Source organism: Eptatretus burgeri, chromosome 12 (genome assembly GCF_056783735.1).
Source record: "Eptatretus burgeri isolate ZD-2024b chromosome 12, Ebu_testis_v1, whole genome shotgun sequence".
Lineage (NCBI taxonomy): Eukaryota > Metazoa > Chordata > Myxini > Myxiniformes > Myxinidae > Eptatretus > Eptatretus burgeri.
The window spans coordinates 77,827,464-77,839,875 of record NC_140972.1 but is presented as its reverse complement, the minus strand read 5'-3'; the positions used below and the strand labels follow the sequence as shown (position 1 = coordinate 77,839,875).

Genomic DNA, 12,412 nt, shown 5'->3' with positions numbered 1-12,412 from the left:
GGTGTGTGCTCTTGGAGAGTGAGGGAAGCGGCAGTGACAGCAGGATGGATGTAATATGACTTTATTGTAAGATGCTCATATAAATATGTCTGGGGAGAGCCACAGAGGTCTTGAGGAATTGCTGATCATATTTATCCAATGAGATATTCCGGCTTCATTGCAGATAGAATCAAGATCTCTTCTGCTTTTAAATTCAAGAATCGATACTCGCTTTAGACATTTTTTTAGTGGTATTGGTTCAAGATTCTTATGAGCATCCTCCATTTGCAGCTTTTTCAGAAGCACAGGGTGACCTTTGCGTATCAATAGGCGGTCAACGAGCCGTTAAATTACTGTTTCTCCTTCAATTACTTGGCTTTTATTGTTGAGACCTAAGTCACATTTGCTCTACGGCGAGGATATGGCGGCCGTACGCCCTCTGAATTGACAGAAACGTGCGGTGGCTGCAGAGTTTCTGCGGTGGCCTCAGGGTGGCCCTACGCCATTTGGCTATATTTTACAGGCCGTAAGGTCGCCGTGTAATTATAACGCGGAGTTATAACTTTTTTCATTTCCACGTTTGCCGTAGCAATTCGACAAGCCGAAACAAACGAAATGGTTAAAAAAAAATAATAAAATTAACCCATTTGTGACCGTCCGTCTGGCCGCACGTTCGGCTTAGGGCCCCTGCGGTCGCCTTGCGGTCGCCTTGCGGGCAACTTGTGTCTGCCTTGAAAATTCTATGGCCACCGCAGGGCCCCCTTAAGGTCACCGTGCGACATCAAATCAAAGACTGTACAGCAACCCCACTTTTTCGGTCTCCACAATTTCTAAGACCTAAGGCTTAAGTCACATTTGCTCTACGGCGAGGATATGGCGGCCGTACGCCCTCTGAATTGACAGAAATGTGCGGCGGCCGCAGAGTTTCTGCGGTGGCCTCAGGGGGACCCTACGCCGTTTGGCTATATTTTACAGGCCGTAAGGTCGCCGTGGAATTATAACGCGGAGTTATAACGTTTTTCATTTGTACATTCGCCGTAGTAATTCGACAAGCCGAAAAAAAAAAATAGTAAAAAAAAAATAACGACCCATTCGTTACCGTCCGTCTGGCCGCATGTTTGCCTTAGGGCCCCCCTGCATTCGCCTTGCGGGCACCTTACGTCTGCCTTGAAAATTCTATGGCCACCGCAGGAACGCCCTAAGGTCACCGTGCGACATCAAATCAAAGACCGTACGGCAACCCCACGTTTTTGGTCTCCACAATTTATAAATATGCCGTGCAGCTCCCCGAAAAATAAAAACATATGTGACTGCAACATTGTGTGACCGTGGAAATACTGCGGCCGCCGTGGCAAATGTGACTTAGGCCTAAATACGCCGTGCGGCTCCCCGAAAAATAAAAACATATGTGACTGCTACATTGTGTAACTGTGGAAATACTGCGGCCGCCGTATAATTGCTAGTGGCCGTAGATTTTGGAGACCCCACGGCCGCCGTGGCAAATGTGACCAAGGCCTTACTAAGACTCCTTTATATATTTGCCAGATATTATATGAGAATTGATGTAAAAGTAAAGTCTGAATCGAAGTGATCATGGCATGACCCAGAGGTCTACTCCTACATACATTGAGGTATTTAATGTCCACATTTATAGATGTGGCAGCATAACTTCATATGTTCTCAACTAAAGGACAACATTCTTCATGAAGCGAGACCTTGCCTTCAGACCGCCAAGGCAGCAGTTGCATTCTACTTGGGTCCTATTTTCTATTTTCATTTCTCCAGAAATCCTCTTCATGCAGTAGAAAGCTCAAAGGCATTCTTGTTACTATTGAATACACACTCCAAGCATGTACACCTCAAAGCAGATTCCCATATGATCATGTTTGTTTAAAGTGCTCCATTTTCCACTTACCTTTTACAAGTATTTTCTATTTTATGGATTTTTCCTGTAATTGTCAATATCAATGCTCTTGGTGAAACTTTATCTCACAATACCTGCTCTCCCATATCATCGTGCCCGCCTCAGCTGTCCAATCATCATACGAGATCCGCTTGCTCGCTTTCAATGAGTTTGGAAACGGAAACTTCTCTGCTCGTCTCATCTCCCTGAAAGAAAACCCTCAGGCTTCATGTAAGTCAAAGGACATAGCGTAGGAGTATCGTCACACAGTGCCAAATGCTCAATCACACATTTATCCACCTTTATCACCAAGCATTATTACTATTGTAATTGTGCCATAGACTTGTATCATATACAACTGTTTGTTATAGAGGAAGGATTGATTATATTACTTACTTATTGTGAGACGGGTTAACCCCCTCACTGCTGCATCGCATGTGTCACATGCTCTGCTAAGCTACACATTAAACATGTTTTATAATTATTATACAGGCAAATTATCCACATTAGACCATGTTGTACATAGTCCTGCAGCGTAGTCTGATATTTCAGATCAATTGTTCAAATTTGCATGAAAGCACCAAAATCGGTACACATGTAGAATAATGTATTCCAAACAATTCTAGATATGGAGCCACCCGAGATTGTGCTTTGGTCAGCTTCGGCGACCATTTTCCAAAATGGCCGCCATTCTACTTTAGTGAAATTGGCTATATGCTCTTATTTTCTTATTGTATTGGTGGTAGATATAAGGAAAGTGTAAAATTCAGTAAATTGACCATCAAAAGGCGTATTCAAATATTATGAGCCAGTATTTTGGGTAAAAAAAGGCATTATTTGATTTGTAAATTGCTGCTCTCCTGAAACTTTTCACTGAAAAGTACCCATTATTACCTGGAGAACAAGAGTCAAATGACATTAATCACATTCAATGGGTTTGGAATCAACAAAAATTGCATTATAGATTACATACTTTATTTTGAAAAGGGAACTGATAATCGTGATAATGACAAACTCAGAAAATGTAGTCAAATTATTGCACACTTCACTTTGAAGCAGCTACGGTTTACTGTCTACAACCATTCTACCTGGACACATGGTACACGCATACATCAGTCTAGTACAATATGAGTTTCTGAGCTCAAGTGTACTGGCTCTGGATCAATAAGTCAACACTTTTACAAGCAATGCGACTTTGCATTTACACATTCTAAGCTAGGCCGATATCTCAGTCTGTGTCTACTGCGTCTGTCTACTGGCATTCTCCTTCACAAGCACGCAGTCCAGTGCATTGCAGATTAGCCTTCTTGCATTTGCAGCGGTTTCTACAACCTTTTTTTGCAGCCGCACGACACCAGCTCGAAGCAGCTTTTTGAAGCCTCAGGGAGTGTGGTCCAGAGTGGTTCGTAGGACCCATCCTCTGTTTGCCGCCAGCCCCAGCTTGTTGGTGATGGAAGCATGGGTTGAGGGACCAAGACCTGCCCCCAGACATAGCCACCCTGGAAGACTGATCTCTTCACATTCTGTTCCAAAGCATCGTAGGTAGGTGGGATGCGCTGGACGGAGTTCCTCTTGGTGAAGAGTTTCTTTCTGGCCTTGTTGACGTCCGTATATGGACTGGTGCGGTCATAGAGGAGCACCACAAACCTTTCAATGCAGTGCATTGTGTCATCCTGGATGTTGACTGGCGTGGTGGTCAGGGTCACAAGAGAATCTGTCAGTTCTGGAAACGAGTTCCATGTGGCCCAGGCAGATTTCTTCCCATGCCCCACGAATGCTGATACCGTGTCACATCCGGTTATGGCGTGGAAGACAGGGAGGGCACGTGCCTTCTGTGGACCGAGGGAGGCAGCTATTTCATGGGCAGGGATGTAGCGTAGTTCTTGCCCGTCCCAAAGGCAATCCAGAGTTCATCCATGCATGGTAGTGCCTGGGCTACCATCACCGCCAAGACGACGATGTCGGTGTCTATGGTTCGAACTTGAATCCGACGGTGGTCATGTTCTGCAGCATGGGCCACATGTAGCATGATGCGAGTGTCCGCCTCTTCTTGACCGCATAGAGCCAGAGAGCTTTCATCTTCCTGCCTTGGAAGGCAGATGACTGCTTCACCATCAGTGACTACCAGCTCCTTTGCCTTGTCATGGAAGGACTGCACCAGCACATCGGACAGGAAGGTGAAGAGCTCCACCTTGTTTGCGTCGACACGTAGGAAACTCTGCCAGTTGCCTGGTATGGCTGCGGTGCTCACCACGCACCGTCACACCCCTTTTCCTCATTTCTGTCACTGATGCTGTGTGTGAAAGCATCGTAGGTGAACCTGTCACTGAATCTGTCACTGATGCTGTGTGCGAAAATGGATTTCCCCATAAAAATGACCATTTTTCCCCAATACAATGGTTGGAAATACAATAAATCAACACAAATGACATTTGTATTGTTTTCCTTTGTAAATGCACATCACATGGAGTATTTATCACCTCTGAGAAACCTACAAAGAGAATAACAATGACAGATATCCCATGTTGTGAAAGTAGAATGGCGGCCATTTTCCAAAATGGCCACCAAAGCTGACCAAGGCAAAATCTCGAGTGGCTCCATATCCAGCATTTTTCAGAATACATTAGCCAACATATGTACCAATTTTGGTGCTTTTACGAAAAGTTGAACAATTGGTTTGCTATGCTGCAGTACTAACATGAGGAGGTTACACTATGCTGGCATCATATATATTTTGATTAGTTTGAAATGTGTACACTAATATCCTTGGTTCCTATAGTCCTTGGTCATAGAGTCAAAGAGCTTTAAAGGGATGAAAGTACAAGGATCACCAATGAAAATATCCATTCATATACGAGACTGTTTTGCTGGGGTTGTTTTGTTTTTTTGCAGGATCTAATGCTCGTAGTGGAGCTGCCACACACACACATCTCACAAACATGGACATACAGATGAATACACGAGATACAACACGGGACTGTTAGATGAGACAAACACAGCTACTGAGCTTGAGGGAATCAGGATGCCACAGATGATTGGCCCACAGACAAACACGGCCACTGAGCTGTCACTTCCCAGGGCACTCTGGGTACCAGCGATGCCACAATAATACCGCCGCATTTCTCACCACACTCAACCGGGCATTTCCTACGAAAGGAGGAATTTTTTCCTCCCCAAGGATGCCAATCTATGGGGATTGTCTGTGCTCCTATCCTTTTAAATGCTGAACATCAAGCAAGGAAGGAGCACGTGCCATTTCTAAAGCCTTTGGTATGACTCGGCTGGGATTTGAACCGCTGACCTCCCAGACTCAGAGTAAACACTGTAACCATTACACCACCAAGTCTGGTTAACAATGGCTTTAAAGCTTTTTAAAACTTGAAGGCTTTTTAATACTTTAAAACTTGAAGGCTTTTTAAAAATGGTTTTAAGACTTCATTGAAACAGCCATTTATGTTCAGCCATTTTCATTTAAAGAGACTTTTTTTCTTAAAACAGTTAATTTTTACCTTGACCATTGCCTTCTTAGTACTCGAACCGTCTACTTCCGACTGCAAAACTGAGACTTGGCACGATGGGCACTCTACGACAGGCATCATTATTGGCATACACATTGGTCTGGCCTGCATTGTGGTCTGTGCCCTCTTCCTGCTGCTTGGATACCGCCGAAGGTTTGTTCATTGCATCTTTGTCAAACATCTACAGGAAACTCTTCTCTCTTACCCTTCCTGCTCATTTACTTATTTGCTCTTTCAGGAGAATCTCAATGTTACCGTCCTTGTATTATTGCTCAAAAATGTGGACAAATATATGCCAGTGGTTGTCTTCACAAAACAATATTAAAACTTTGCCACATCAAGTATCTATCAAATAACACAATTTACTTTTTATAACCTAATCAAACGGAAGACCAAATACTGCATTGGAATCATCAGAAGGAACCCGAATAAGTAAAGAACAAAGATGAAGTCATTAGGAAGAAGCTGGATATGATTCGGGTTTCAACTGCTACTCTACAACCCCCAAACCCATGCATGTGCAGCCAAGTGAGCCTTTTCGAAAACTTTCTGCAAGAATTCACTTCTCCTTGGACAGATAGATAAAGAAGGTGAGAAATACAGAGTAAAAGAGATGAAAGAAAAGAAAAAGAAAGAATTAGAATTATTATAGAGAATTGTGAAAAAAAATAGAAAAAAGTGTGAAAGGAACAAAGATGTCAGAAAGAACCCGGATAGATAGATGTCAGCAGTTACTCCCCAGGCCCAAACCCATGTGGGTAACTTACTTCCAGTGCAAGAGTCAGAGCACTGATATCGATACTATAAAAGAGGGAGGTTTGCTGTCTGTCTGTGTCGCCGTTTTTGTCAGAGATGGCCAAACAGATCTGCATCAAACTTTCAGAGGTTCGTCAGTGAGTCTCGGAGAATATTTTAATTTTTAATTTTTTTATTTTGAAGTCGGATCTTTTTGGATTTTTTTTTTTTATCGCTCTCTCATTCCTAAGCCTTAAGCCTTTGTAGCTATGTGAAAGGTGATATTAAATGATCTCCGACCCCGTCCATTAGTGGGTGTAGGGAAGTGTTTTGGCCCCCACAAAAAATATTTTGTTTAATTAAAAATGCCAACAGGATTAGAACATAACCGGGCAATGCTGTGTACCCCTGCTCGGAGTAAATAAACATAAGATGTGAATCATTTTGTTGTTCACAGCATTTCTCTATAATTTTATTAAAAACAATCATCATTGAACTCATAGATGCTCCTGAGTAAAACCCGCACTGACTTCAGGTAAAATTTCCTCCACAAAAGTTTAATCATACATGGGATGATGTGAGCGATACCTTTATGGTATTAAATATGAATCCACATGTAGTTTGATGATATACTTTGGGGTTTTTTTTGTTTTTTTTGGAACTCATAATTTGGTCTCCATGGAGTTTAATAATAGAAGTGTTTTATTCTCTCTTCTGTATCATTCCTGAAAACAGCCAGGGCTTTTGCTGGGTGTGTGTGTGTGTGTGTGTGTGTGTGTGTGTGTGTGTGTGTGTGTGTGTGTGTGTGTGTGTGTGTGTGTGTGTGTGTGTGTGTGTGTGCGTGTGTGTGTGTGTGTGTGTGTGTGTGTGCGTGTGTGTGTGTGTGTGTACGCACGTACGTGTACGCATGTTTACATGTGTTTGCACTCATGATTGCAAATTTACTTTCACTTTTTGTATATATTTGATTAAAATGACTTTTTCCAACCCATGGTGTATGCAGACTGTTCTGGTGGCTTGGGATGAATATAGCTCGAACACGTCAACAAAGCCGCAATGGAAATGGTCCCCACATGGGTGCTGACCACACGAATGGCATAGTGGGAGATAGAGGGAGATCAACACACCCATCCATCATAACAACAGATGGAAAATGTACATCGCGTGAGCTGCTGGCAGAGCCCCGGGAGTTAGAAAGCCTGGTACAAACCCCTGAGCCTGTACCACTTCTTCAATTGGTAAGTGGTTTGTTTGGATAATAAACAATTGTCCTCATAAAATTTACCATAAATATTTATTTACAGGCACTCAGGCCTCTTAATGAAGTTATCAATGACATTCTCAATGATGTTCAGAAAAGGATGTATCAACGTTTGCCTTATTTATTTATTTATCTATTTATTGATTTATTATTAACACCATACTGGATTGGTTGAGCCCAAAAACTAAGAGGGGCCCCCTGGGTGTCAGCAAAGACAGAAGATGGACAGTGTCATCAGGATGGGGGTGCTACAGATGATTGACCCACACTAAACTAAAGAGGGGGTGAGGGGCTTCAGGGAAATTTTAAGGCAAACAAGGAGCATTGCAGATGGCACCAACAGTAGAAACTAGTGGCCTCGAAAGGGACTCAAGATTATGCACCAGATGATGAGGTAGCCTCCCAGGGTGCTACACCCAGGTTTGGCCTCTAGTTTCCTGGTGGCAACCCTTTGGGAACACCAACTCCAACAGTACCCTCGAACAGGCACTGCAGAACCAGGAACGTGACCCATGAGGCAGAAAGATACCTCAAAAACTCACAAACTCCTCATATGGCAGCCTGCTCCAAGAGCTTGCAACAGAACCAATGTTTTGCTAAAGGGTCAAAAGGGATAAGTGGTCATACTGCCCCTGATTGCTGCGGGCAGTATACCTTCTAATATTGAAAACTGATGCACTTAATATTGAGGTTGGTTCTTGCTACTTCTGTTCGAGTTCTTATTTCTCTCTGTAAGAACAACTTGACCAGTGTTTTCTTTCCCAGTCACCTTTATTTATGATGATAATGTGTTACAGGAAGTTGAACATTCACTTTCATAATTTGGTTAGAAAGCCAAATAACTTAATCTTTCGGGTGGAAATGTGTTCCACTAGCTCTGTTTAAGTGTTTTTAGGAAGTACATTTGGTAGGCAGTGGTCTTGTTACTCTAGTATAACCTCTGAATGATGGCTCAATTTATCAGCTGCATGATGTTCTCATATAATGACACATCTGAAAAAGGAACAATGCTGGCCTGAGCATGTAAATGTCAAGGGTCTTTAGCTCCATAAATATTTCAGTCAACTATCTTATCCTTCGGAAGCATCGGGTATGTCGTGACAGTACAATGGCATGAATATGGGGTAAAAATGATTTAACCCGCTCCTCCCCCACCACGTCCCTCTCCCCACCACACTCAGCCATTTGAGGATGTGCCACCGTTTCATTTTGATGATCATCTGTGGTGGACACGTCTCACACTGAATAACTAATTACACTCCTTGCTACATTCTGTCTTGGCAATTAAAGCTCGACCAATCCAAATTAACCACATTTCCTCTGCAACTGAATGATTGCTTTCCTGTCACATATTTACAGGAGGTTCATTTTCCTGCAGTGCTTGCTACTCTCACATCACAGACATTGTCCATGTTCTCTCTTTCTTTTCATAATTTTCGTATCTCCACTCGGAATACATATTACCTTTTATTTCTCCCTATTTGGCAACATGGATTGCTCAGCCAACCCACTTAATTGTCCACCTCTCATCAGCTGCATTCATTTTGAACTTTTCCATGATCTGTGAACTATGTCAGAGTGACTTGCCATTTCTGCTTAAGTGTAACTGCTTGCCACAACCACAACCTGAGTACATTGTTGTTTTGTAATATTTACCCCACGCACTCGAAGTGAAAAGCGGGATTAAGCAATTAGTTCTTGTCCGGCCGTCTGTCTGTCTCATCAGTATATGATCGTCAGTTTATGATCGAGGAAGAACTGATTTAAATCAAATGTTATATTTTGAACATGAATCGGAATATGAATAGGAAGTCAAGTTTGCCATTTAACCATACTTTGGCATTGAATTTGTATTGATCACACATGCACCGAGAGGAGTGAGATAATATTTTTCATCTGTCTGCCTGCCTGGAAGACAAAAAAAAAACAAAATTAAAAATAATTCCAAACATGAAACTTACTACGTTTTTAAGGATGTCATAAAGGACACAAACAACAGCCATGAATAACTAATGTAACATGTTAGTTAAGATGTTGTAATAGACTGCGTTAAATGGTGGTAAAACCCAGAATTTATTTATTTATACGTGTTTAATCCTCATTAAACCTTTATCCAAATTGAATATACTTGAACACTGGAGAATACAAATCGCTTTCATAATACTTCCAAGAACCTCCAGTTTTGCAGTAGTTGTACATGTTCTATAGGGTGGTGCAAAAGCTATAATGGTGGTGTATAACACTGTTTTAATAGCGCTAAACTTCCGGATTTTTAAAAGATCCTTCAAATCATTATTTTATTAAAATTGAAGTATATAGTTGAACACCATGGGGTATCATGTTCTATGAACTCTCTAATTTATACTGTCTAGAATTTATCTAATCACCTCTCTTCACCCTACCATTGGGATGTTTCCTACCTATTGTTATATAGCTCTTCTATGAGCCTTTACATCTGCATGTTTTGGTTTTTTTAACATACATAAAAGCAGTTATTCAAAGCATTCAATAATTTGTAATGTCCAAAACTGCTATTTTCCTTTCAGGCTAACGAGTCACAAAATATTCTCCTGATGGACGAAGTTCGGGATCTACACTCGTTAAACCCACAGTCAAGTCGTGTGGCTGAGAAAATACTTCCCCACGAGTCAGGTTTGTTCAGGGCCAGTGTGATGAAAGAAACCACTTTGCAGGAGCCTGAGGGTCAGCTAACATCAGTTGAAGACACTGCTGTAATCGCAGTCCCAATTTGTCCGGATGCATCTTCCCCTGGCACTTCGTCCACTACAGGGCCCAACGAAAATTGTGTCTCATCTAAGCTCCCTAACTCAAAAGCTGCCTTACCTGCCGAAGAGTCAGCTTCAACAATGGCAGTTCTTCTTTCGGTTGCTGCAGGTCGCTGCCATGGCAAGGTAGTGGTCAAGGACTCAGAAAGCACCCTGCATTGAACCTGAGCATGCCTGAAGCCGTCTGAATGTTTTGGGAAGGACTTTGCATTTTCCTTTTTGGCATAGCACTAGGTGAAATCCATGAAGGGTTTTTTTAATGAACTCCAAAACAACTACCTCATTTTCGTTTTATTTTGGCATTGTTGTTCTCCTTGTTGTTGCTTTAAAAATGTGCATTTTGCATTTGAAACGAGCTCAGTGTTCATACTTTTTCAGGCAGTGTTGTCTCAGGTCACTTCTTCTTTTTTTCAACATTACACCCCAAATGTATCTACCTCTGGGTCCCGAGCCCCATTACCAAGAGTACAATTTCTTGACTGCTCTTTCTGAACATCAAAACAAACATATTTGTGACTTACATACCAGCACAATCTTTCAAAACTGCCACATGTCATTTTGATCAACTGTTTGTGATAAAATTGTCAGTATGTCGGATGTCACCTCGTCACGGTAATGACGTGGCAGATCTCCATAGTTGACTAAAAACATCATATGAAGATTGTTTGCATTGCTAATTAAGTGAAGTTTATTCGGAGTTTTTTTTTCGTATGAATATTGTGTGGAATTGACTTAAAACCTATTTGAGATGTTAATGTTTTGCTATACATTCTACCTCAATTGTGTGCTCACTCAGCATGCTGGCATTTCCACATTCCTGTTTGCCTTTTCAGAAATTAACACCATTTTAAGAACCTCACCATTTGTACTGAGCCATAATACATCCGATACAGTTTGAAACCTCTGTCAACCTACTAACGGTTTCAATAATGCCAATGGCTCTCTTTTATATGATGAAACTCACAAGAGGCTATTTCGCCCACGAACTTGTACATCCCAAAAGCTACTATGATCCATCTGCAAAATAACAAAAACAATTGTTTTCTTTCATCCAAAATTTATTCCAACTGAACTGAATTCTGTCTTAAAAACCCATGACCTCTGGGATGTAAAACGAATTTTATATATATATATATATATATATACATATATATATATATATATATACATATATATATATATATATATATATATATATATATATATATATATATATATATATATATATATATATATATACATATATACATACAAATAAGAGGCCATTGATTGATGTATGCTAACCACCATAGCAAGCAAGGAGAAGCTGACGTTTCGGTAATGCCTGAGATTTGTCGGTAATAACAAACTGAAGCTAACAAACCTTTGTCGGTAATGTCTGAGGTGTTGGCTTCTTGCTTCCCACGGTGGTTAGCTTACTTCAATCAATGTCCCATTGATTTGATCCATTGTTGTACCTGTCTACCGATGCAGATCGACACCAGCAAGATTAGTTATTCATTCAAATTATATCTATCTTAACATCAGTATCCACTACATTCCCATAAATGCTTTTTAAAAACAGTATGCCATTGTGCACCACCATTCTGGCCAAATGCAAAATTTCTGTCCTCCTCTATGGAGGCACTGCATCAGAAGCATCGCTGCACCCTCAAAAATGATACATTCAGCAACCAGATTCTGCATACACTCAAATCAACCACTGCACCATTCCATTTAAAGGTGTGCTTTGTTTTACATGCCACTTCACTGAAAATGAAAAATCTTTCATAAGAATTTATAATATTTTAAAAACGTGCATATTAATCAAGAATGGCTACATTGCTCAAAATGATTAATTATCATTGGCAAGTCACTGATTACACAGAGCATTGCATGTTCTTTACACACAAAAAGGAAAAATCAAAGCCACTTACAGAGGAAATAACCAACATGTCAATGTTTCATTACTTTGAACACAAAACAAGTTGAAGGATTGGGACGTAGCATTCATGAAGATTCCTCTGCTACGTTATTTGTCGTTGAAAACAAACCAGATTGACGTATTTGATTTTCATTTCTATCTTCCTGATGACATCTGCTTTGTTAGCACCGATGTTTGGGGGAAGAAACTGTTGCGCATCACTGGACAATTGAACAAAGGCAAGAAGTTTGTTTCCTCATTTTGTTTATAACTTCTGACGACAATGGTCTCATTTGAAACAACCACACTTTTGAATGACCTTGATCG

At 41.1% G+C, this 12,412-nt stretch overlaps 1 protein-coding gene across 2 annotated transcripts in view; it reads left to right on the top strand.

Annotated features, from left to right (window-relative positions):
• The window catches only part of IGDCC3 (immunoglobulin superfamily DCC subclass member 3), a 121,259-nt gene extending 109,872 nt beyond the window's left edge, over positions 1–11,387 (top strand). For both annotated transcript variants that reach the window (XM_085848627.1, XM_085848626.1), the window contains 4 exons: positions 2,009–2,113; positions 5,412–5,553; positions 7,139–7,373; positions 9,943–11,387. In XM_085848627.1, coding sequence (XP_085704753.1) covers positions 2,009–2,113; positions 5,412–5,553; positions 7,139–7,373; positions 9,943–10,344 — 884 coding nt within the window. In that variant the 3' untranslated portion in view covers positions 10,345–11,387. The remainder of the gene's footprint in view (positions 1–2,008; positions 2,114–5,411; positions 5,554–7,138; positions 7,374–9,942) is intronic.
• Positions 11,388–12,412: the final 1,025 nt, after the last annotated feature.